Source organism: Myxocyprinus asiaticus, chromosome 46, assembly GCF_019703515.2.
Source record: "Myxocyprinus asiaticus isolate MX2 ecotype Aquarium Trade chromosome 46, UBuf_Myxa_2, whole genome shotgun sequence".
NCBI classification, from domain to species: domain Eukaryota; kingdom Metazoa; phylum Chordata; class Actinopteri; order Cypriniformes; family Catostomidae; genus Myxocyprinus; species Myxocyprinus asiaticus.
Window position 1 is genome coordinate 4586349 of NC_059389.1, and position 27641 is coordinate 4613989.

At 37.5% G+C, this 27641-nt stretch overlaps 2 protein-coding genes across 4 annotated transcripts in view; one reads left to right on the forward strand and one right to left on the reverse strand.

The window, feature by feature from the left end:
* Nucleotides 1–456: 456 nt before the first annotated feature.
* On the forward strand, nucleotides 457–14138 carry deaf1 (DEAF1 transcription factor). Its single transcript, XM_051689952.1, has 13 exons — nucleotides 457–879; nucleotides 2933–3021; nucleotides 3139–3268; nucleotides 5079–5225; nucleotides 5870–6009; nucleotides 6183–6248; nucleotides 8811–8852; nucleotides 8936–9059; nucleotides 9331–9459; nucleotides 10365–10615; nucleotides 11176–11241; nucleotides 12235–12324; nucleotides 12406–14138. The coding sequence occupies exons 1-13, from the start codon at nucleotides 702–704 to the stop codon at nucleotides 12508–12510; spliced, it is 1557 nt and encodes a 518-aa protein (XP_051545912.1). The 5' UTR covers nucleotides 457–701; the 3' UTR covers nucleotides 12511–14138.
* The window catches only part of LOC127436046 (D(4) dopamine receptor-like), a 38662-nt gene continuing 14208 nt past the window's right edge, over nucleotides 3188–27641 (reverse strand). The window contains exons 4-6 of one of the 3 annotated variants that reach the window (XR_007896321.1): nucleotides 23753–25220; nucleotides 16611–16816; nucleotides 3188–3305 (exon numbers count right to left, since the gene is read on the reverse strand). Coding sequence is in view for 1 of the 3 variants with exons in the window: in XM_051689951.1 (XP_051545911.1) it covers nucleotides 25009–25220 (212 nt within the window). In the remaining 2 variants the exon portion in view is untranslated. Of the gene's footprint in view, nucleotides 3306–16610; nucleotides 16817–23128; nucleotides 25221–27641 lie in introns of those variants that run through there. The other 2 variants (XR_007896322.1, XM_051689951.1) reach the window with 2 other exon arrangements.

The following is a 27641-nucleotide window of genomic DNA, read 5'->3' on the forward strand; positions in this document are numbered from 1 at the left end:
AATACCAAATACTTGAATGATAATAAATAAAGTCAATTATTGGATACTCTGGGAAATTCTGAAATTCTTTTTTTTTTTTTTTTTAATTCAGAAAATGGACACGTATCATTACATTTTACCTTGATTATTTTCTGACTGAAAAACACGTCTCCTTTTACTAAACGAGCATCATTTCGTGCTGTGTCCCCCCGTTAGTTTCCGTTATTTGTAATTTTCGCCAACTATTGTTATAAATGGGGGGAGGAAATAAAAAATCAGTTCAATAAATACAATTATTTTTATCTTTTATTCATATGAAATTAACACATAATTAAATTATTTACAATAATTAATTTTTCTGCCTAAAAAGCAAGTCCTTTTTTTTTTTTTTTTTTTTTTTTTTACTGTTGAGGAGCGTCATGTTTCGTGCTACGTCGTTCTCTTTCGGTAATTTCCGTTTTCGTTCGGTAATTTCCGCCTAGTGTCCTTCCTGTGTTGATCCCGCGTCCTCAGTAAAGTCACTCGGAGGCCATTACCCTGCAACCATTTTCTTTTCTTTCATACCTAGATCAATAACCATTTCAATACATCCATAGTCTATCCCTGCAAGTTGATTAAGCGCTTGTTGGATACGTGCAAATTTATAGAGCGCGAGGGAAGTGCACCTCTCCACGAAAACCCTTCGGATAATTTCGGCTGGATTCGTGCGCCGCTGTTTTGAAATGGACGCGACTGAACCGGTGGCGGACGCGTCCGAGAGCGCGTCTGCAGGAGCGGCTGTAGGTTCGGATACCGAATCGGAGGCCGAAGTCACTACGATGACTGTGATGGGAGACGCGGGAAACATCGACATAGCCGAATCTCTTCCGAACCCGGACGACACCGAATCGGCGTTTGCGGGTCAGTGTGCGCGTGCGCATCAGTTGATTTTGCGTTTATTACTATGAACTGATTATTGATTGATATGGAAATCAATTTAGTGGTTCAGTCTTGATTTGTAAATCATGTAACACATTATATATCTGATGTGCTCTGTTTAGAAGGCTCGTTTGACCAGTGTTTCATGTTTTGATTTAAGAAAACAACCTTTAATTTTATTTAATTAAATTAATTTTATTATTGAGGATATTAAATATTGAGGAAACATTAGCAATTATGTATTCACATTAAAATCACATATAAAGAGTTCATAATGCAACTACTCATACTACCCTTCCAAAACTTACCATGGTATTTATTTAGATATTTTGCTATGGTAATAGCATGTTTGTTTGGGCATTGACTTGATAGTAAACACGTTATTTTTTTTCAAGTACCATAATGTAAATACTATATGTTAATATGATAATCGATATCACTGTACCAGTGGCGGTTCTGGCTTACTTGGTGCCCTAGGCAGATCCGACGTGGCGCCCCCCTTAATATCAACAACAACAACATGAGAAAAAGATCAATATTTAAGTCCTTTTTATACTCTAAATCTCCACTTTCACATTTGATGCCTGTTTAGTTTCACTTTCACATCTGAAAGTGGAAGTGGAGATTTTGAGTAAAAAGGGACTTAAATATTGATCTGTTTTTCCACCCGCATCTATCATGTCACTTCTGAAGACATGGATTAAACCACTGGAGTCTTATGGATTACTTTTATGCTGCCTCCCATAGCGAGCCAGGGGCAGGGCGGTACAGTTCGGGACACCTTTTCCCCATTGCGAGCTCAGTGGTAGCCATCAGGTACCCTGTCGTGCCGCCCCAGAGAGCATTGCCGCCTTAGACGGCTGTCTATATTGCCTATGCCAAGATCCGCTACTGCACTGTAACACAGTGTGGTCTCAGTACTTTTTTTTAAACAAAAGACTAATCTAGGGAACACATTGGAGTCTTAAAACACTTAATAGGGCTTTTCTTCATTTCATTTTAGGTTAATCTCTCTATACTTGTTTTTTTTTTTTGCTTGTTTTTTTAGTTTATCTTTAATACATTGTGTACAGTTTAACATTTTATGTCATTGTTATCTTCTTATGTATGTATTAGTGATGCAAAATATATAACAGACCATATCATTATCGGTAAATCAGCAATTTTTAAATATTTATCAATATCAAGGCATCTTTTTATCCTATTTCAGATTCAGAATCAGAATCGACTTTATTGGCAAGTATGCTTACACATACAAGGAATTTGTCTTTTTTTTAAAAAGACAAATGTAACATAAATTCAAGTAAATTCAAAAAAAAATTTCGAGGCACATTTCCAAAACAAAATTTACAGCAGTATTTAAAACGTTTTTCTTTTTACAGACATATAACATTGGCCATGGTATCAGGCATACGATAAAAATAATTATTCCATATCAGTGCATCCCTTAAATTAATGTGTTTATGCCCACATATCCTTTGTAAACACTGTTTCAAAAGGTGCTATAGAAATAAAGTTAATCATTATAACAATTTACATTATCATTATAATTTTGGAATTTTTTTCTCCCCTTTTCTCCCCAATTTGGAATGCCCAATTCCCAATGCACTCTAAGTCCTCGTGGTGACGTAGTGACTCGCCTCAATCCGGGTGGCGGAGGACGAATCTCAGTTGCCTCCACATCTGAGACCGTCAATCCGTGCATCTTATCACGTGGCTTGTTGAGCGCATTACCACGGAGCCATAGTGCATGTGGAGGCTTCGCTATTCTCTGTGGCAACCACGCACAACTCACCACACGCCCCACCGAGAGCGAACCACACTATAGCGACCACGAGGAGGTTACCCCATGTGACTCTACCCTCCCTAGCAACCGGGCCAATTTGGTTGCTTAGGAGACCTGGCTGGAGTCACTCAGCACGCCCTGGATTCAAACTCATGACTCCAGGGGTGGTAGTCAGCGTCTTTTCTTGCTGAGCTACCCAGGCCCCTTACATTATCATTATAATTGACCCTATCTCGTTTTTCTTTCTAGAGATCACTGCAGTCACTGTTGGCGATGTTCAAAGCACAGATGACACTGTATTTACATCCACTGCAGCATCCATCCGTGAACACATGCTCGTAAGACAAGCTCTAGGACTCTTGCAAGTCTTGTTGACTTAAATAAGCTAATCATATATATAGACAAATTTTGGATGAGAATGATAATGATACATTTATTTTTTCTCCATCATATAGACTGGCAGAACCACACTTCAGATCGCAGACAGTCTGAGTACACAGAAGGCCACACTGATCGTAGTGCACACAGATGGGAGTATCGTAGACGCCACAGGACTGAAGAGCACCGCAACACCAATGACACCTGGTGTGTGTTCTGTCTGTCTGTCTGTCTGTCTGCCTATCTGTTGGCAAGAAAAAGTATGTGAACCTTATTGTTTTGTTCTTGTACATTTTAAATACATAGTTCAAACATTCACAGTGTAGGTTGGAAAAGTATGTGAACCTCTAGGCTAATAACGTCAACAAAAGCTAATTGGAGTCAGGAGTTGGCAAACCTGGCATCCAATTAATGAACGAGATTGGAGGTGTGGGTTAGAGCAACTATGACTTATAAAAAGCACTTAAACATTTTGAGTTTGCTATTCACTAACAGCATCTGCTGACGTTGACCATGCCTCGCAAATAAAGAGATCTCATAATACTTACGATCAAGAATTGTTGCTTTGCATAAAGATGGAAATGGTTACAAAGTTATCTCAAAGACCTTAGATATTCATCTGTCCACAGTTAGACAGATTGTCTATAAATGGAGATGATTTAGTACTGTGGATACTCTCACTAGAAGTGGTCGTCCAGCCAAGATGACGCAAGGGGTACACGGCAGAATGCTCAATGTGGTAAAAACCCTAGAGTGACAGCTAAAGACTTGAAGGAATCATTGGAACTGGTTAACATCTCTATTCATGAGTCTACTGTATGGAAAACATTAAACAGGCATGGTGTCCATGGCAGGACATCATGAAGGAAGCCGCTGCTTTCCAACAAATTCATTGCTGCGCACCTGACGTTTGCCAAAGACCATCTTGACACTCCACAGTGCTACAGGGAAAATGTTTTGTGGACTGATGAAACTAAGGTTGAATTGCTTGGGAAGAACACGCAGCACTACGTCTGGTGTAAAAAGGGCACAGTATACCAACATGAAGACATTATCCAAATGGTGAAGTACGGTGGAGGGAGCATCATGATTTGATTTGATGCTTAGGGGCCTGAATCGCTTGCCAGCATCGAGGGAAAAATGAATTCCCAAGTTTATCAAGATATCCTACAGGATAATGTCAGGGTGACTGTGCGCCAGTAGAAGTTGTGTGATACAGCAGGACAATGACCCTAAACATCAAAGTAAATCCACAACAGAATGACTTCAAAATAAGAAAATCCACCTGTGATGAGGAGGAGGGCGGGGCCTGGGCTAATCAGCCAAGGAGGAGGATAAGTGCAGTGGAATGCGGCAGTTCGGGAGAGAGAGAGCCACACGCAGCTGCACTTATCCCTCTCCTCGGCTGATTAGCCCAATTGGGGGCCGGGCGTGCATAGTCACGGCCCGGCCCCGCCCTCCTCCTCGTCACACCACCTTTTGGAGTGGCCCAGTCAGAGCCCAGACCTTAACCCAATGATGATGTGGAATGACCTCAAGAGAACTGTTCACACCAGACATCCTAAGAATATGGCTGAGCTGAAGCAGTTCTGTAATAATGAATGGTCCAAAATTTCTTCTGAACGTTGATCAGGTCTAATACGCAGCTACTGGAAATGCTTGGTTGAGGTTACTGCTGCCTAAGGAGGATCGTCCAGTTATTAAATCCAAGGGTTCACTTTCTTTTTCCACAGCACTGTGAATGTTTAATGGGATGTGTTCAGTTTGTGTGTTGTTAACTTTGTCTATACTTGCGACTTTGATGAAGATGAGATCACATTTTATGAGCAATTAATGCAGAAAACCAGCTAATTCTAAAGGGTTCACATTCTTTTTCTATCTATCTATCTATCTATCTATCTATCTATCTATCTATCTATCTGTCTATCTGTCTGTCTGTCTGTCTGTCTGTCTCTCTGTCTCTCTGTCTGTCTGTCTGTCTGTAATGTTACAATGTGCATGTTTTGATCTATCTCAGGTCCTCAGACCCCGTCCACTCCTCTGTCGTCAGGACATGATAAGGACGTCTCTAAGTATAACTGGGATCCGTCAGTTTATGACAATGAGCTTCCCGTGCGCTGCAGGAACACCAGCGGTGTTCTCTACAAAAACAGACTGGGCTCAGGTACACACTCACCACAAGAGGGCGGCAAACAAATGCTGTATCTCAGGGATGGCTTGTACATGCTTTACTTGTGTGTCCCAATTGGCATCCTCAGCCTATACTATGCACTAATAATACTTACATCTTTGGTAATATAAAAGTGCATACTTTTGAGTATGTAGTAAGAGGGTATACCAGTATACACCAGAACTACCTCAGAATAGTGTCTTCATACCAAAGACCATCAGGTGTACTGTTTGCCAAATTCAATTCCTTAAAATGTATTATTTTAGCTTTTACGTGTGGCATCTTTGGCCTCACATTCACCAAATGTTTTACACTGAACAATTAGAAAGAGAACTGTTCTTCGTAAGCGGGTTGTGAGTAATTTTAACCCGATAAAGTATGTACATTTTCAAAATCCACCACCATCCAGACATTTTTTACGTACTATTTGCAAGGTATTAAGATTTGGACGCACACATTCTAATCTCACAAACTGTTTGTGAAGAATATTTTGCAGCCAGAATGTTTGACATGTCTGACATTTGACCTCGATTAGTAATTTACAGGAAACGCACACTTATAAAACTCCCATAAACAGGATTTTAATAAGTAGCTTTTCAAGGATCCAGCTCAGACTGACATTTGACCTTTGACCTCAGGAGGCAAAGGGCGCTGCATCAAACACAACAATAACTGGTACACTCCGACGGAGTTTGAGGGAATGTCGGGCAGAGCGAGCAGCAAAGACTGGAAGAGAAGCATCCGCTATGCTGGCCGACCTCTACAGTGTCTTATTCAGGTCAGACTGGCCAAATGAGATCACATACACACACACACACACATACATACACTGAGTTTCCCCTCTTTGCAAAAAATCCCCTGTAGTCACATCACCAAACAGCGCCAGATGACTTTAGTATTTGACTCCGAGTGTATGTGTTTGTGTGTGTGTGTGTGTGTGTGTTTTCACAGGAGCGAATTCTGGTCCCTCATGCGGCGTCTTGTACCTGTGCGGCCTGCTGTGATGATCTATCTACAGTGAGTGACACTCCAAATCATAAATCATAAATAGTTTGTAATTTCCTGAATGAAATAACAGTGCTTTCAAGGCAGAAAAAGAATATTGTTAAAGGGATTATTCACCCAAAAAGTAAAACTGTCATCATTTACCCTCATGTTGTATGCCTTTCTTATGCAGAACACAAAAGAAGAAATTTTAAAGTATGTCTCGTTCGCTGTTTTTAATACAATGGCAGTTGATAGTGATAGTGACTCACTTTAAAGCTTAACCCTCATATTCTGTTCAAGTAGGGCCGCTTACTTTACTGTTCACGGTCATTTTTGACCCGGAAACATTACTACAGGTGTAACTTTTTTTTTTTTTTTTTTAAAGAAATGATAACATTTCTTCTTCCCTAAAGTAAAAACAATAAAATTATGCACTTCTTTTGGGATTTTAAGTTTTTTAGATCTTACATATACATTTCTCAATTTCACCATTCATTTGCATATGCAAATAAGCAAATTTATTATAAAATGTATTAATTTAACTACAGGAAAAACCTAGTTGATACATGAAGAAAATATGAGAATTTCTCATGTATTGGGGCAGATTACTGCCATCTGGTGAAAAAAGAAAAATAACTTGACTTGAAAATCATGTTATGACAATAATAGCCAGTAGATGGCTGCGGTGTTCTATGCAGCCCCCTTCTGTTTAGTAATTCTACATTTTATCACAAGTTATGCATTTGGATATATATATAGACATTCCAAAAGTATTATTTGTCAAAGTTTAGCTTTTTTTTTTTTTAAGTGTCAGAAAGATGCAGTTTTTTGGAAGGAAGGTGAGGCTCCTGAGCCTAAGTGTAAACTTTCGCATAGTGGAATAGGTAAACTTCCTTACATTGGGGTCAGACTCTGGCTTTGTTCTCTGTGTGTGTGTGTGTGTGTGTGTGTGTGTGTGTGCGTGTGCTGCATTGTGGGTGTCATGATCTCAGCCCCTTATTTATGCGTGTGTATTCTGCATTGTGGCTGATTTGTATAGATTTTATTTGACAATATATATATATATATATATATATATATATATATATATATATATATATATATATATATATTTTTTTTTTTTTTTTTGCTATGATATAGTGTCACCAGTCTGTGTTTGTGTAAGTGTGTGTGTGTGTTCATGTTTTGCACTCAGCATGCTGTATAATCTCACCCCTTCATTTAGTTGTGTGTTTGTTCTGTATTGTGGCTGATTTATATATTTTATTTGACAAATCAAAGAAAAAATTGCTCTGTTTTTTAGTGTTTAATATTAATTTCTTATGGTCGGTCAATTTTGACCACGAACAGTAAAGGTGTCGCTTATCGAATCAAGTCCAATTTTTGTGTGTGGAAAAGTAACCAAGTTTTGTACCACTCAATTTTTGGTAAAAAATGACCGGACTGTATAAGAATGTTAAAAAAGGACCCAAAAGTGTTATAAAGGTAGTCTTACAGGTGGACATTTAAGTCATATTACAGTGAAAATCTTGACTCGCCCCATAGTTTTCATTTGCATTTTCATATATTCAGGTGAGAACTTGCGCTGTTTTTGCTTTCACAAGGTTTAAGCACAAGCCATTTTGAACTTGAACTTGAATATATGGGTGTTTCTTTTTTTTATCCCATTTTCTCCCAATTTGGAATGCCCAATTCCCACTACTTAGTAGGTCCTCGTGGTGGTGCGGTTACTCACCTCAATCCGGGGGAGGACAAGTCTCAGTTGCCATCTTATCATGTGGCTCGTTGTGCATGACACCGCGGAGACTTGCAGCATGTGGAGGCTCATGCTACTCTCCGTGATCCACACACAACTTACCACGTGCCCCATTGAGAGCGAGAACCACTAATCGTGACCATGAGGAGGTTACCCCGTGTGACTCTACCCTCCCTAGCAACCAGGCCAATTTGGTTGCTTAGGAGACCTGGCTGGAGTCACTCAGCACACCCTGGATTCGAACTCGCGACTCCAGGGGTGGTAGTCAGCATCAATACTCGCTAAGCTACCCAGGCATGTATGGGTGTTTCTTAAACTTTGGGCACTTTCATGCCCCAGGGGTTGATTTTTATTAAACAAACAGATTACAACTTTTTGTTTTTGTTTTATGAAGGTCTCATTAAAAACAACAGGCCTTTATCGTTTATTTTTGATACTTTTCAAATGCCATTTATGTATAGATTTTACTTCATTTATCCTTGTCCCAGACTCAGTCTGATTACTTTTAGAAAAATGTCATACACTTCCTGTGATGCATGCACATACACTGTTGGACATTGTTAGTTAATTTGTAAAAAATTACATTGTAAAATTAGTACGAGTGTGAAAAATGTTTTAACAAGTCTTTACTTTCCAGAAGTCCACAGTACTAAAAGTGCCCGACGTTGAAGAAACACCCATATATTGTATATACGCACCACATTTAAAGGCAAGTCTGATTTGATGTGTGCTGGGTGGGTGTCTATTAACATGACTAGTACAAGCCCACAGACCACCAATCAGCTGCCTGTCACAAATCTCTCCCTTTCTCCTTACATTGACATTTTCTTCTCCAGTGTACCAAGGATGGATCTTTTGGAGAGGAGAACATCACCATGGTAATTTTTAATGTCCCATTATCATATCATATCGCTCTAAAGCAGAGCTCTAGAGAGTAATTCTGGGTTGTGTTGTCCCACAGACGGGCCCCGTCAGGCTGTTTGTCCCTTATAAAAGAAGGAAGAAAGACGGTGATCGCCCAGCATCACCTGAGAAGAAGGAAGTTCAGACACCAAAGAACATCACCCTGGCTCCAGGGGCAACGTGTAAGAGTTTTTCTGTCTTTAAGGATTATTGTTTCTCAGATTGTACGATAAGTGAAATCTTGCATCAAAACCAGGGCAGACTGTGCAACATCAACTATCTTTCTTGTAAGACTGAACGATAAACATCATAGCCAAGACTCCGGTAACAACTGAATGAAGTCACCATTGCGCATCTGGTCTGACATCGTCATTCACACATTGAAATAATAAGACAAAGCATGCTGGAAATGTTTCGCATATTAAATGATATACAGTATATATCCACTCTCAGTTACAGTGACTCCATCCGGACAGATCACCACATCAGACACACTGACCTTTGACCGAACGGCGACAGGGGAGACCACGGCCATCATCTCCGACAGCCCTGCGCCTGCTGACGTTTTCACCAATACAGCTGGTTGGTAATATTTGTGTTTAAATACAAATGTACACATGCTACACTGCAACTGGACTGGCAAAAGTTCAAAATTAGATACAAAATGCTAAATAATCTTATTTATTTATAAGATGGTAACTGGACACCACTCGCTGAATTGAACATGCTACGTGAGGTCATATCACGAGTCACGATAATGTATCATACTACGGATTATTCACGACATATTCAGGATGCACTCAAAAAAATATTTTAGCCTACTTTTAGGATTTTATATCAAACTTCCATCAAATTGAATTGAGTAATCTTTTTTAAGTTAACATTTTTGTTAAAATGTTGATGGATATTTGTTGTGAAATTGAAATGCGTAAATCTTTTCTCCCCAATTTGGTGTGTCCAATTCCCAATGCGCACTAAGTCCTCGTGGTGGCGTAGTGACTCGCCTCAATCCGGGTGGCGGAGGACGAATCTCAGTTGCCTCCGCATCTGAGACCGTCAGTCTGCGCATCTTATCACGTGGCTTTTTGAGCGCGTTACCGCAGAGACATAGCGCGTGTGGAGACTTCATGCTATTCTCCGCGGCATCCACGCACAACTCACCACACGCCCCACCGAGAGCGAGAACCATATTATAGTGACCACGAGGGGGTTACCCCATGTGACTCTACCCTTCCAAGCAACCGGGCCAATTTGGTTGCTTAGGAGACCTGGCTGGAGTCACTCAGCACACCCTGGATTCGAACTCACGACTCCAGGGGTGGTAGTCAGCATCAATACTCGCTGAGCTACCCAGGCCCCCATTTTTAAGTTATTTTTAATATAATTGTTAAATTATATTTTAACAAGGAAAATCAATATGATCTTTTGTAGCCATTCAAATCCCTTCCTTTTTCCTTCACTCAAAAATGTATGTCCTGTCTCCTCAGTGTTGACCACACTCCCTGCACTGGCGGTGGTCCCTCAGCAGGTGGTGCAGTCTAAACCTCCACCAGTGGGTGCGCTGATGAACAGGCTGGAGACAGGTGAGCAGCGCTCGTGGATTTACCTGGAGGAGATGGCCAACACACTGCTCGGTAACGTCCAACAACTCAAAATCCTGATCGCACAAGCCAAACAGGCCAATCAGAACGGACAGCACACTATCAGTCCAGAGAAAAACAACAGCGTCCGGAAAGAGGTGGTGATGAAATGAGATTTAGTTTTCTTTTATTTTACTTTTTAATTTATTGACCTTCAGTATTAAATGTTTATAAACAGGCAAAACATTATAGATTTGTAATATCAGCCAACAGTTATCAGTTATCATCAGCTATAAAATAATAATTATAAGCTATCGTAATGGCCATAATCTTGATGTCGGTACATTCCTAATAGAAATTAGGGAAATGACAAAACTGGTTTCACACGGGGGTCATATCATGAAAAATCCATTATATATTTTATATAACATTATATAATATAACAGAAGTGTCTTATAGGCAGCAAAAGCAGTTTGTGTAATTCTAATAGTCAGAGAAAGACTGTGAAATGGTCATTTAAAACTAAATTCTGACTGCTTTTAGTGCAAGAAACGTTAACTAACATTATAAGTATAGACTAGAAATTTTTTTATTAAAAAAAGAGAAATGAATGATATCACCCCTTTAATGAAGGTAATGCCAGGTACTACTTTTGCAGAACTTCTAATGCATGTTTTTGTGAGATTAATTATTCATACATTTCTCTCTCTCTCTCCAGTCCTTTCAGAGTCAACTGTCACTCAGTGAAGAAACTGATGGCAAAATCACTGAAATTATCATTAAGGCAAGTAATTAAATTACTTAATAAAATACTCACAACAAACAGCCAAAATGTCAACTGTTTACATTTATCAAACAATATGGCAACTTGACTCATTAATATTGAATTCAACTGATGTGCTTTCACAAGTGTGTGTGTGTGTATATCAACGGTTTTGAATGCAGGACATCCAATCAGATTTTAGATCTGGAACTATGACTTTTATAACATGGCCTCTGTCATGCTCTGCCGAGTTAGCTCTCTCAGATGTGATATGGCAGGAAACCCTCATTACCGTCACACATGGTCACCTGCTGTGTAGAAGCTGGTTTATTTTCGATTTGAGAGAGTGAAGCAGAACTATCACAATACTGCAGCTGTAAAGCAGGAGAGCTAAAAAAAAACTCTCTTTCTTCCTTCTTTCTTTCTTCTTTCCTTCTTTCTTTCTTTCTTTCTTTCTTTCTTTCTTTCTTTCTTTCTTTCTTTCCTTCTTTCTTTCTTTCTTTCTTTCATTTTCCTTCTTTCTTTCTTTCTTTCTTTCTTTCTCTCCTTCTTCTTTCTTTTTTCTTCTTTCTTTCCTTTCTTTCTTTCTTTCTTTCCTTCCTTCCTTTCTTTCTTTCTTTCTTTCCTTCTTCCTTCTTTCTTTCCTTTCTTTCTTTCTTTCTTTCCTTCCTTCCTTCCTTTCTTTCTTTCTTTCTTCTTTCCTTTCTTTCTTTCTTTCTTTCTTTCCTTTCTTTCTTTCTTTCCTTCCTTCCTTTCTTTCTTTCTTCTTTCCTTCTTTCTTTCTTCCTTCTTTCTTCCTTCTCCTTTCTTTCTCTCTCTCACTCCCCCTCTTTTTTATTTTTCTTTCTTTCTTTTGTTATTGTAATTATGTAATTGTTCTATATATGTATATATTGATACCATGGAACACACAAGGACATTTCGCTGCACATTTTCCTTTGTGTTCCACGGAAGAAAGTCATACGAGTTTTGAATGGCATGAGGTGAGTAAATTATGTTTTTCTCACTGTTCAGCACACATGTATGAACTGTGGCAGAGAGGCGTTGAGTGAATGCACGGGTTGCCACAAAGTCCATTACTGCTCTGGGTTCTGTCAACGGAAGGTAAGACCAACCCTGAGCATTTACCATCAGCTCATGCTAGTTAAAGCCTCCAATTTCATTTCTGGATTCGTCTCTCTGCAGGACTGGAAAGAACATCAGTTGAGCTGCTGCCAGCCGAGCGTGGCCGTCAGCATCCAGGAAGAAACTCAGATAGCCAGTATGGAAGTGGAGAAAGGGAAGGCGTAGTGCTCCACACCACTGGATTCCATCCCCCATATTGCACTGTATGAAGTTTAGATCGCTGATTCTTTCCGTTCATATGTTTTAGTTTAGCTATAAAGTCGCATAGTAGCAGCTTCCTCACCTTGAACAGCACGCTTTGTCAGTGACAACAATCCTTAAAGGAAAAGTTCACCCAAAATGAAAATACTGTCATCACTTACTCACCCTCATGTTGTTCCAAACTCGCATGGCTTTTTTAGTAGATGTTGCTCTTTTCCACAACAATGAAAGTGAATGGCTCCAAAAAAAAAAGAAAAAAGAAAAAGCACAATTTAAGTATCACATGACTCATGCGCTATATTCCAGTTGTTCTGAAGCCAAACGATACCTTTGTGTGAGGAACAGACTCAAATTTAAGAAGACTTCAAAAACAGTGCATGAGCCTTTAGGAATACTTTTATGTTTTGAGTTTTTTTTTTTTTTTTTTAAGCCTTTTTAAAGCTTGACAGCCCCTGGTCACATTATCATTTCATTTTGTGGAAAAGAGCAGCTTGTAGATTCTTCAAAATATCTTATGTTGTGTTCCTATTCCTTTAACCGGACAGTGCTATAATATCAGAAACTCAATCTAATGAAGGATTACATTTTTACAATATTTTTGAAACAAAACAGAAATAAATGGAAAAAAAAAAAAACTGAGCTTTTGTGCCTCTTTATTCCATGGGTTTTGAGGACACACAGACACACACATTATCATGATAAGCATTTTTTAATAGCTATGGCACACTGCAGAGATTAGCTGAGCTTTACCCTGTAAGAGCTGTGAACTGTCACACAGCTGACCTCATCTGAAATAATCCAGGTCTGACCGCACTGCAATGCTAACCTGAACACACACTAGAAAAGGGGAAACGACCTTACCAGCCTACAAATTCAGAATTCACTGTTTTCTATATGTGTTTCCTAAAATCTGTTAACGTAAATGGATCCTATCATACACTATTTACTACACATTTTCCACCCTATGTTCCATTTCTGGGCCATTTATTTTGCAACTGTAACTTTAAGATCTCGTTAACATTTTACAATAAGGTTCGAATCGTTAAGATAAGTAAATGCATTAGGTATCATGAACTTAAAATGAATATTATATTTTTGCAGCATTTATTAAAGGGATAGTTCAACCAAAAATGATTTACTCACCCCTGTGTTGTTATAACCCTATATGACTTTCTTCTTCTTAACGCTCCTGTGTGTGTTCATGATAGGGCATGTGAGCAACAGTTCACACAGCACCTTTGTGACATTGGGGTGTTCAATCAAAAACTCATTTGTTTATCTAAAAACAGGTCCTCCACAGCGATAGCAACAAAAGAACACAACACAGCTGCACACAAAACAGAGAACAGAACTTACTAAACATGTCTGAAGAGTTTGTAGTTGAAGAATTGATGCGTTTCTATGCCCAGCCTTATTTTTATTTTATTTATTTTTTTGACGTTTTTGGACCAGTACCAGTTCACAGGGGACAGAGTTACGATGTTATTTTATGATCGATAGAATATACCGTCTCTCGTCACTGCTGGTTAGGACAAAAAGTCTGATTACCATAGAAAATATACCTTTTATCACATGTCGTTTGCTGTCAGATTAGGACACGGTGTGACTGTGGCCACCTGTAGCTTCTATGTTTCTGTTTTATTTCAGAATAAGGCTGGGCATAGAAATGCATCAATTCTTCGACTACAAACTCTTCAGACATGTTTAGTAAGTTCTGTTCTCTGTTTTGTGTGCAGCTGTGTTGTGTTCTGTTGTCACTATCGCTGTGGAGGACCTGTTTTTAGATAAAATGAGTTTTTCATTGAACTGCCCAATATTGTGGAGGCTCTGTGTGAACTGTTGCTCTCTTTTTAATAATTTTATTTATTTATCACACATTATACATTTGCAGATATCCAGTGAAATTCCTTTTTTCACATATCCCAGCTAAGCTGGGGTCAGAGTGCAGGGTCAGCCATGATACAGCACCCCTGGAGCAGATAGGGTCAAGGGCCTTGCTCAAGGGCCCAACAGTGGCATCTTGGCAGTGCTGGGGCTTGAACCCCTGAACTTCTGATCAGTAACCCAGAGCCTTAACCACTTAGCCACCACTCCCCCTACATTTTCACATATCCCAGCCAAGCTGGGGTCAGAGCGCAGGGTCAGCTATGATACAGCACCCCTGGAGCAGATAGAGTCAAGGGCCTTGCTCAAGGGCCCAACAGTGGCATCTTGGCAGTGCTGGGGCTTGAACCCCCAACCTTCTAATCAGTAACCCAGAGCCTTAACCGCACCCTATCATGAATGTGCACAGAAGATCAACGGTCAGTGAACATTTTCACTAAATAATACATTAGATTTCAGTTTGTTTCTCACCAAAACTTATCGTATACTTTCATAACAATCATGAGTCTCACGGAATAATTTATTAGACTTCTGAATTATACTTTTGTGTTGTTTTGAAGCTTAAAGCGGTGTTCAACCACTTAAAAGTACTAGTATATGTAGAAATTAATATTAACCAAGATTAATAAGTGGTAATGTTAACAAATAACAAATACAAACTTACTGTAGTGTTGCCAAGATTTTGATGAAAATGACCTCTGCTATGGTTGGCTACATTTTTGCAAATGAAATGAGTAATAATGCTTATGAGTTGTGAGTTTATAGTTTAATATATAAACTAATTTGGGTAATAATATAAAGCAATATTGTTTAGTCTTGTAACTTTTAAACTTGCTACAATTCTGAAACAACTTTCCTTTTTGGCTGATGTCAGCACAGCCACAGGGGTGAAGAAAATAATAAATAGTCAACTAACTATTTAGGGATTTTTTTTTTTTTAGGCGACTATTGTTGGGACAATTCTTATTGAATAAAATGGAATTTTTTTGCCTGTTGAATATTTCTTTTTACTCTGCATTACACTATCGGATTAAAATGGCATGCTAATCAAATCAAATTACTTCGTTTGAAGTAAACAGACACTTTTTCCTAATTCTGAGATCCTTCGGAAAGGTTATACAGAGTAGTAGGTGCTACACAGCCAGGAACAGCAAAGCGTTTAGGAATAATAGCATTGATCCTACTTCCTCTATTACATCACCATAACTGTTTACATGAAGTTGTGGACAGTCATGTGTTAATTTATTAATCTAGCCAATGTCAGAAAGTCACGCAGCTTCAGAACAAGTCACTTTTGCAGTTTAGTTTCAATAAATGATCTTTATGGACTGAAGACTCAGTATGTTTTTCAATGAACGTTTATTTTAAACCTACGATTTCTTTCAATTGATGTCTTCTGATATGACCCCTTTAAAATACTGGAAAGCCTCTTATTCTAATTTGTTGCACAGAATGTTTGTAGACATTTTATGGTGTTTATTGAGAGTTTCTTCAGAACTTTCCAGCTTAATTTTATACAGCCTCAATGTTAGATTTCCCATGAGCACCCTAGGAAGATAGTTTGCCAAAGGACAATGTTTTTATTACCTCCTTTTGTATTTCAGCATCCAAATTGGAATCGATACACAAGGAAAGAAAATCGTTGGGGGAATTACAGAGGATCCTCAACGACTTCAGACAAAATATCGTCCAAAGTCGTCCAAAGACAGACAAAGTCATCAAAACCATCGGCCAAATGCCAACGTGTCCCACAGTTTAAAAGAAAAAGCAAAAATTATGGTTACAGAAAGGCATTTGCACAGTTCATCCACAAGATGTAAACATTATACATGTCAATATGATTTTAGTGACATAAAATCAGGGATTTACCGATAGTACATTGAGTTTATTGCGATTCATCATCATGAACGAAGTTGTAAAATCAGATACAACTTTACACAGATTAGGTTAGTAAGTGATTTTATCACACTGAAATCATGTTAACATGTAGATCTTTTCCGTATTTTGGCTATACTTTTGAAAAAGTCTATATTTTAACATTTAACTGGCCCATTCTCTTCCATTAAAAGTGCTTCACTGTAACGGAGACTTTTGCCGTTTTTTAAATAAATGTTGGATGAGTTGAAATTATTTTCTGTGGCAATGGACATTATGCCATTAATGCTGTCGATAAAGCTTACCTTGTATTAAACCCGGAAGATTCCTTTAAATTCAGTCATCGGCTGAGGTCCTGGATGAAAGGTCTCTGTACTTCAGAGAGACGTTCTCTTAGGTTGTCTTGTCAAATCTTTGTCCTTCTAGTCACTCTCTCTCTCTCTTGCTGCCTGTCTCTCATCTTTCTTGATAAGCGTTCTCATCAGATCTTTTACTTTGCTCTCTTAAAAATCTGGTATAGGAAAAAATCTCCCATGAGAATTTTATAACTGTCTAGGACAAACAGGACAATATGGACATTCTGGAAGTTACTCCCTCTTTAAAGATCTTCAGGTATTCTTGAGTCAAGTATTCTGCCCATGTTTCATTAAAGGAATAGTTCATCCAAAAACATATACCCCCATATAGTGACCAGGAGTTGTCAAGCACCAAAAAGGTTAAAAAAGTTGTAGTCCATATGAATTGTGCTCTATATTTCAAGTCTTCTGAAGACAAACGATAGTTTTGTGCGAGGAACAGACTGAAATCTTTATAGAAAAGGTGTCATTACACATATTCAAACATGTGTTACGGGTTAACGCATATTCCCAAGGTTCCACATATTTAAACTCGCCACGTCGCGATCATAGTCACGGGAACAATTTTAGAACAGGGGGTGCTGAGGATTGGGGGTTAATAATTGGTAGATTTAACCAATTATTTATACATTTCGAAAAATAAGCATTTATTGAAACATTTCTATTTCTATTTTTACAGATTTTGATCAATGACCATAAATATATAACATATGAAACCTGTCCTTGTGAAAACCTGCACTCCTGAAATAATAGCATTAAAGAGTATAAAGTATTAGCTAGTATTAGCATTATCTTTTTAGAAGTTATGGTGTTGTTAATCATTTTAGGGACTGTTATTAATTTTCCGTGTTTTAGATAGGTTGAGTTGGTCAGCTCAATTCACACTCAATTCACACAGCTCAAGCGGGGAACACTAAGCCTGGATTATTTAATTCATTCTTTCTTGATTATTCTTTTTGGAAAACATTGTTAGTACACTGTTAATGTCTTTCAGTATTATTTTTTTCTCCTCACATTTTCGTAAAGAGTAAAAAAAAAAGATTCAATTAAAATCATAACATTTTTGTCATAATATTATTTTTCTTGTCTTCATTATAAATTGTTATCATTACTTTCGTTAACGAGATTAACACAGAATATGACGGTTTTCAAATAACGTTAATGTATTGTCTAATTTTTCACGCGTACGCTGTTTTGAAAGCACTTCACTGGGTGGGCTGGAACACCAACAGGGGGTGCTACAGCACCCTCAGCACCCCTACTTCTCACGACTATGGTTGCGATCAGTCATTTTAATGATTATTTAATTAGTTACTGTAATCGAATTACTTTTTTAGTAAAAAAGTAGTGTAATACATTACATTTCTAATTCTTGTAATCAGATTACAGTTTCAGACTTTAAAATTTTTTATTAATTTTAACTACATTACTTGGGTTTCACATATTACTAAAATAATATTATTTATTAATACATTTAAAACCTGAATTATGTTCATGTGTACATCTGTTTGTGTTTCTGTGGCAGCCGAAGGGCATGCGCCCCCTAACGAGTCATTGTAAGGAAGAAAACCTTGGTGCTGAGTGTATGACTAGTGTGCAAAGGCGTAATTTACGGGTGGGACATGCCCTACCACTTTTTGCCTTAAAAGTTTAATAAACGTTTTATTAGGGGGCCTGGGTAGCTCAGCGAGTATTGACGCTGACTACCACCCCTGGAGTCGTGAATTCGAATCCTAGGGCATCCTGAGTGACTCCAGCCAGGCCTCCTAAGCAACCAAATTGGCCTGGTTGCTAGGGAGGGTAGAGTCACGTGGGGTAACCTCCTCATGGTCGCTATAATGTGGTTCTCGCTCTCAGTGGGGCGCGTGGTGAGTTGTGCGTGGATGCCGCGGAACAACTCATGTCTCTTCGGTAACGCGCTCAACAAGCCACGTGATAGGATGCGCGGATTGACGGTCTCAGACACGGAGGCAACTGAGATTCGTCCTCCACCACCTGGATTGAGGCGAGTCACTACGCCACCACGAGGACTTAGAGCGCATTGGGAATTCCAAATTGGGGAGAAAAAGGGGAGAAAATAAAATAAATAAAAAGTAAATAAAAGTTTTATTAGGGTGGATTAGAAACAGGAACTCCTTGTACTAGAGGCGAAAACTTTACCATGAGGCTGATCAGTTGTTCTGGGTATAGTTTAGTGATCCATGTATTTATCCACTGACTATATACATATAAAATTATCAAATTAATTATGCGAAATATTTATTGGAGCTCTTAAATTGGTCATCAAGAATGACTGTTTATCAAAACAGTAAAAGATTATTTGACATTATCTGCACATAACCTAATTAATATTTATGAGTTTCACTACTTTGTGACCACCCCCAACTAAAATGTCCCCACCACTTTTTAAAACAAAGTGACGCCCTTGCTAGCGTGCGACAATGAACAAACAGGAAATATAGACATTGTTGAATTCGTTGAGTGGAAAAACAAAAACGTTTCTTTTAAAAGTGTTTTAGAAAGTAACTTAAAATAATTACTAATTGGATTACTTTTTCGATATCAATAGGTAAATTCATCTGATTACAATTTAAGAGATGTAACTAGTAATCTGTAGGTAATCTGTTGCAATTTAGACTGTTGTTTTATTTTTTTTGTACTGCATGTAACAGGAATAACATTTGGCATCACTGACATCAAACCTGGCCTGATGCACCTTCAAACACATATATGAATACACACAAACATAAAAGAGATTTAACCATTATGGCGTAGTGCAAGATTTTGAGCGAATAACTTAAATTTCTTACATTACTATTGTATGGCTTCACAAGACTGGAAATATAGCACACGGTTCATATGGACTACTTTTTTTTTTCATTATATGCTTTCATTATATGGAAAAGAGCAGCTTGGACATTCTGCCTAATATCTCCTTTTGTGTTTCACAGAAGAGAGATCACATAAGTTTGGAACAACATAAAGAATTTTAATTTCAGGAGGGAATGGGGGGCTTGTTCCCTCCCTAAAAGTAAGATGGACCGCTGTCAAAGTGAATTTGACAGTCACTTTGAAATTGTTCAGTCAAAGTGAACCTGTTGAGATTTGACATTTACTCTAAAAGCTTCTCTTTATTTCTGGCCTTTCTTTAAAAGCCCATTCAGGTACAGTTGCAATCGAAATTATTCAACCCCCCCAAGACAGTAAGGATTTACAAAGGTAAGCTTTTCTGATGACTCAGAATTTTTAAACTTTACATCTATATCAGTTGAGTGACACATTCAAAGTCATAGTGTGAATATATAACCATATATTTCTAGATAGCAGGATTTTTTAAAAAATACAGCCATGTCATAATTATTCAACCCCTATTGCATTAAGCTGTTTCTTAAATATGTAAGGCTACACAAGTAATTGTTTTAAAACAAAATTAAGTCATCAGTCTGCAATGGCACTTATTTAAGTTTTAACATTTAAGTTTAGCGTTGTAAGCAAAAATGTATTTCTATGCAAAAAATGCAATTAAATATAAGCTGTCTCAAAAGCTAATAGAGATTATTTCATTACACAAGAAAGGTCATGGCTAAAAGTACATTTCCAAGGTACTTCAATTTCCAATAGACAAAGTTGGCAGCACCATTCATACAGTTTTTAAATATGGTACAACAGCAACCTTCTTGGGGTGTGAAGATAGCAAAATTTCACCAAGGGAAATGTTGACTTGAATATTCAAGTAGTAATTAGGAAAGACCTGAAGGTTTTATAGACGTATGACTCTAAACTGAAAATGAGTTTTACACCCATGGGTCAGCAGTACGTCTGGAGTAAGATGACAAGGTGATGACAAGAACGACACCATCCCCACAGTCAAGCATGGAGGTGGGTCAATCCTGTTATGGGGGTGTTTGCAGCTGCAGGAAACGGCTATCCTGACTATGTGACTGACACCATGGATTCTTTCAGGTATCAGGCCATTTTGGCATGAAAAATGTGATTCCTTCAGTGTGTAAATTGAAGCTCGGTGATCACTGGACTTTCCAACAAGACAATAACACCAAGGATACATCCAAGTTGTCCAAAATCTGGTTCAGGGATAGGTCGTGGAATGTCCTTAAATGGCCCTTTCAGTCCATCATTAAAATCCCATTGCAAACCTTTGTTGGGATTTCAAGGAAGCAGTGGCAGCACAGAAACCAAAGAATGTCAAATAGCTGGAAGCTCATGAGAAATGTGTAAAAATTTGAAGTCTGAGAACACTTACCTGAAACATTTATTTGCTGTTATTAAGGATAAAGGATGCTCCACATATGATTGACTTTGGGGGTTGAATATTTTTGACATGACATTTGTGGATAGAATTAGTTATTTTTTCTTTTAAAATTTGGGTAAACTGAACTCTCTGTTCACAAAATCACTCAAATGTGTATTAAAAACTTACTTTGACTGTTTACTGAGGTTTTAGTTGATGTGTTTTAATTCACATCACCGGAATGTATTGCTGGTCAGGGGGGTTGAATAATTTTGATTGCAACTGTATGTTAGTAATGAAGGTGGTATTGAGGGGGTTTGTTATTTTGGGCTCTATATGGCTCCTCTGTGGGGAAGATGCTGCTCAATTGCATTTCCAGGGAGAGAGATTCCAACATCAATGATTCAATGAATATGTAAAGGTTTATTTTCGGCTGTGGTGACCCTGGAATTAAACTTTAATAGGATAAAGGCAGTTTATACTTCAGGGAGAGGTAATATTTTAACCTCTTGGAAGAATTAAGAGCCTTTAGTCATTTTCGCCATACTGTGGGAAGGTTGGTCAAAATTTAGGAGATTAAATTAGTTTGTTCTCTATGGCTCTAGATGCTGCACCAGCTTCTGTTTTGGTCACACTGTGACTGCTAGATATCTGCCAGTTGTCTCAAGTGTCATTTGACAAGTCTCCATATACAGTATATATATATATTTTTTTTTTCATGGGCAGAGAGTGGGTGGCATGAACCATGACAGACAGCCGCTGCAGTTTTCTGAGCATAATAAGTTTGGACGTGTCTCATTTTAAAAGCATCAGAAAATACACTCGCCCCCTGTGCGGCAGAAGGACACGTCACTATCTCTGCTTGACCTTGATATCACTCCTGGCTTTACTTTTAAAGAAATTAATTTTTAATGTTTTTGGAATAAAAAAAACTTCAACATGTCATTAAGAATGAGGGAGGAAACATTAGATGGATGACATACTGTTAGAGGCTGGTGACGTTTTCTCAAAAACGATAGATTGTATTTAATTAAAAGTGATAGAATATTCTCCTTTAAATTATGCACAGCTAGTTATTTGCTTGACTTTTTTTGTTCTGCTTGTGTTTCATGAATGAAACAATTTATGTAAGAATAATTTTACAAACAATTTCCACAGGAATTAGTTCATCCATGTTTATGATTTGTGACAATTAACGCAAGCATGTTATTTACGAACAATTTTCACAAACATTTTTTCTACTTGTGTTTTATGAATGCAACAATTAACGTAAGAAAGATTTTACGAACAATTTTCAAAGGAATTCTTTCGGCCCATGTTTATAAATGTGACAATTAACGTAAGCATGTTTTTACGAACAATTTTCAAAAAATTTGTTCTACTTGTGTTTTATGAATGTAACAATTAACGTAAGGAAGATTTTACGAACAATTTTCACAGGAATTCTTTCGGTCCATGTTTATGAATGCGACAGTTAACATAAGAATGATTTTTACGAACAATATTCAGACAAATTAGTTCTGCTTGTGTTTCATGAATGCAACAATTTGTATAAGAATAATTTTACGAACAATTTTCACATGAATTTCTTCAGTCCATGTTTATAAATGTGACAATTAACGTAAGAAAGATTTTACGAACAATTTTCAAAGGAATTTCTTCGGTCCATGTTTATAAATGTGACAATTAACGTAAGCATGTTTTTACGAACAATTTTCAAAAAATTTGTTCTACTTGTGTTTTATGAATGTAACAATTAACGTAAGAAAGATTTTACGAACAATTTTCACAGGAATTCTTTCGGTCCATGTTTATCAATGCGACAGTTAACATAAGAATGATTTTTATGAACAATATTCAGACAAATTAGTTCTGCTTGTGTTTCATGAATGCAACAATTTATATAAGAATAATTTTACGAACAATTTTCACATGAATTTCTTCGGTCCATGTTTTTAAATGTGACAATTAACGTAAGAAAGATTTTATGAACAATTTTCACAAAAATTTGTTCTACTTGTGTTTTATGAATGCAACAATTAACGTAAGAAAGATTTTACGAACAATTTTCAAAGGAATTCTTTCGGTCCATGTTTATGAATGCGACAATTAACGTAAGCATGTTTTTACGAACAATTTTCAAAAAATTTGTTCTACTTGTGTTTTATGAATGTAACAATTAACGTAAGGAAGATTTTACGAACAATTTCCACAGGAATTCTTTCTGCTTGTGCTTCATGAATGCAACATTTCACATATGATTTGATGAAGCATACACAGATAAACATTTAGTTGTCAATCGCACATGCTCTGACATTTCAACTATTTTTTATTTGTGATCCACCACCTTAAATAGCAATGATATAGTTTCCACATTAGATATTCGTTCTTCTACTTAGTCGACTCGCTCCACTAATGCCTGAAACTGGATGGGTTGATTTACGCAAGAATGATTTTCTACACAATTTAGAACAAAAATTTGTTCTGCCTGTGTTTATGAATCCGACAAAGTAAGATTTTTTTTTTACGAACAATTTACATTGGAATTTGTTCTGCTCATGTTTCATGAATGTGCCGTTTTACACAAGAATGATTTGGCCAAAACATTTATTTGCAAATTGTACAAGCAGATCTCCTATTGCAGATCCACAACTTTCAATAGCAATCATTTAGTTTCCACATTGGAGATTCATCCTTCCATTTGGCCGACTCACTTCATTCCTGAAATTGATTGTTTGTTCATGTAATTGCCGCTAAAACTGTCAACCTTAGCATCAAGAACCTTGGCGATGCTAAATGTTATTCTTTCCATTGCCTCAACAATGTTTGAGTTAGAATTCACCTGTCATTTGTAGCTGCATCCCCCACATTAGCCTCCCACTCACTGTCACCTTCTTGGTCGTAATCTTCTTATTTCTTGGCAATTCATCTAAAACTTTAGAAAAGTAATGATTAAGAACCATTATAAAGTGACTATCAATGTAAAGAGGAGAATTTTCGCTAGTAATATGTAAGCTAATTAGACATTTGGATGCATATCACCTGAGCTCACAGAAACAAGATGTCAACCCTGCAACGCCATCTTGATTTCTTCTTTTAGATTATGACTGTAATTGGATAATTTTACCTCCTCTTAATCAGACATCAGCTCAAAATTGTTCTTGTCAGTGAAAAACATTTATTTCTCAGATGAAAGTCAGTGCAACCTGATACAAAATGAATGTCCTATCTTTGACCCCTAGGCTCATGGGCCATGGGACGACCTACTCCATCACATGAGAACTCAGTAATGGCAAAGAGAAGTAATCATAAATAACCTTTCCACAGACATCGCTGTCATAGAAGCTTTAAAGCGTACATTGGACCTCATTTATGAAATGCGCGAATACGAAATTTCTGTGGAAATTGTTCGTAAAACCATTCTGTATTTTCATATTAGTCCATGTTTCTTCGTTGCTCTCATATGTTCACAAAACTCTGTCCATGTTAGAATCATTTTATGAACAATTTACAAGTTTCACGAATGCAGCAATTTACGTAAAAATGGTTTTACGAATGATTTTCAAGGAAATTAATTTAGCTTGTGTTTCATGAATGCGACAATTTATGTAAGAATGATTTTACAAACGATTAACAGAGAAATTTGTTCTTGTGTTTTTATGGATGTGACAATTTACGCAAGGATGATCTTACGAACAATTAACATGAAATTCATTTTGCTCATGTTTCATGAATGCAACAATATACTTAAGAATGATTTTATGAACGATTTAGAGAAATCTGTTTTGCTCATATTTTTATGGATGCAACAATTTATGAAACCATTTACAAAGAAATTCCTTTTAAACGCAGCAATTTACGTAAGAACGATCTTATTTACACAGAAATTAGTTGTGTTTCATGAATGAGGCCCTTTGATGTCAGCTTGCAAAATGTAAACATACAAAATTAAAAATAAAAACGTCATGGCAAGAAACATCTTGAACCGTACGTTCATGTTTGAGTCAAATAACATGCTATACTTCGTCTGGTTTATTTACACTTTTGGGTATGTTTTGTTCGTTTGTTCGTAAACCGTTAGCAGAGAGCGCGTTCAGGCTAGCAGCAGTTGGGCAGAGTCGGCAGGAATTTCCGAAAGAACTTCCTGAACTCTGTGTTGAAGACGGTGTAGATGATAGGGTTGAGGGCGCTGTTGACATAGCCCAGCCAGGTCACGATGCTGGTGACGTAGCTGGGGATTTCGCAATCCTCGCAGAGTGCCCTCATCGTGTGTACTACGAAGAATGGCGTCCAGCAGAACAGGAAGGCACCTGGAGACAGACAAATGAGAATGTGAAAAATTAGTAGAAACTAACTTACTGTCGAAGCCATAGCCTAACGGTTAACGCATGCTTTGTATCATCCAGGCGATGGGAGTTCAAATCCAGTTTTCAATTTTCCTAAATAATGGGCGAAAAAAATCCCTTAGACTTAAGGCCAAAGTTTACTTCGGTGTGACGCAAATTTCTGCACAGTATGCGCGGACTGTGTGCTTGCAGCTTAGTTTTTCTAGATACACGAACAGTTAGCGCAGTGCGCATGCGTTGAACGTGTCCATATGGGCTTGCGGTCAAGAGTATACTTTAAAAAGGCTGAGCGCTCGACCGTGCCCTAGATGGAACGGCATGTGGAAAAACTAAGTATGTTCTAGCCTTTACATGGAAAAAGGGACCTAAGCCATCTCTAGGGAACAAACTATCATAGAGACTTGGGAGCGATCTAATTAAAAGAATAATCCGGGTTCAATACAAGTTAAGCTAAATCCACAGCATTTGTAGCATAATGTTGATCATTTTTTTGAACTGTCCCTCCTTTTTTTCAAAAAAGGCAAAAATCAAAGTTACAGTGAGGCATTAACAATGGAAGTGAATGGGGCCAGTTTTTTGAGGGACTAAAAACGAAACGTTCCGGTTCGGAAGTTCCGCAGCCTCCATTTTCAAATGGTAACCGGTTAGAACAAATTAAAAGAATGGTTAATAACTTTTTAAAATGACAGTACACTGAGCTAATGGTGGGTGAAATACCAGTTGCGGGGTTGCCAGATCTAGCAAGAACAACAAGCAATGTGGTCAGGAAAAACAAGCACAAAATAAGCCACTTGCCACACCAAAATAAGTGAAAATAAGCCATAAGATTTTTCTGGTGTGGTGAATTTATCAGCTTGTAATCTTTACAAGCATCCAGTTAATTCAAGTATAATTTTTATTACAGATCTGCTTCTCAGTCAAAACCCAGCAGCATCAAATCTGTATTAATGCATCATATCTAACAATAATTCAGTAAAGACTTGGAAACAACTGAGAAATGTACTTTTTACGTCTAATAATGTTTTCCTTGTATCTGGATTAGCCGTACATGTACTGTATATGTAGTAATTACACATAGCTGTTTAAAAGATCTTCATCCACAGAATGCAAAATGCACAATGGGCAATTAAATAAAAATAAAGTGTGATGCAGCAGCTTCCTTCAGGATCAAAGTGCATGTTTTTTCAGGCAACATGAAGTGATGCAGTTCCAAAAATTGACTGTGATAAACCCTTTGGCTTCATGAAAAAATTATTGGAACGAAATATACCGGTTATAACTGGTTACCAGCATTTAAAAATAACGTTTTCACTCCGGAACAACTGAAAATGACTTTGTTCCCGTTTTTGGTTACGTTCTCAGTTTTCGTTTCTTGGTTTAATTTTATAAAAGCACTTGCATTAATTCTTCAATTAAAACTCATGTATTATTTGAGCTGTAAAGTTGTTTCAATCGTCATTTTCACAGTGATTTTAGGGTTTTAAGGGTTTGTTGACATTACATCATCATGGCAATAAAGTTGTAAAATTGTAAGTAATTTAGAAAAGGTTAATAAGCGATTTTTATCACACTAAAATCATGTTAACATGCATATTGTTTATGTCTTGTGGTTATACTTTTAAAATAGTGAGTGTTTTAACATTTACTGGTTGGCCCCCATTCACTTAAGCAAGTGCCTCACTGTAACCCTTTAAAGAAGTCAAAATCATTTTTTATGATAATCAATATTATGCCACAAATGCTGTCGATTGAGCTTAACTTGTGTTGAACTCGGAACATTCCTTTAAGTAATTTTCCTTTAACAGTTTATCTATTGTTTTATAATTAAACTATTTTGCCTGAAAAGAGGTCTTGTCTGTCATTCTTCAAAATAAAGGCCACTTGGTTTGATATTTTGTTATATAATGCATACTTTTTAAGGCCACGAGATATGTTAAAATTCGAGGTAGGACCGAATCTACAGGATCACATTCATCTCACCACATCTGACCCCGTCCTTATCACTCTCCGAGCTTTTAAATCGCTTTTTTGAAGTCAGTAAATCGCTTCAGTTGTTCACTAAAATACATTTCACAACTCAGCAAGCATCATTTCAGAATAATTCTCAGATCAGAGCACCACTGCAGACTATGTGAAGTTCTTTGAATTACTTTCATTATGAAACGTTCCAGATAGAAGCGCAGGACTCAGATGGATGTGTAATATGATCCAGCAATCTATCCGCTGGCTCACTCCAGGTACTGAAGATCCATCATCCGTCAGGATTAAGAGCGAGGGATTGAGGCAGGACAGCTGAATGTCTCGACAAAGGACATGATGTGTATTCCCGGAGTCCCTCGACTTTTTGGTATATTTACATCAGAGTTTTGAAGGGTGTATCAACAG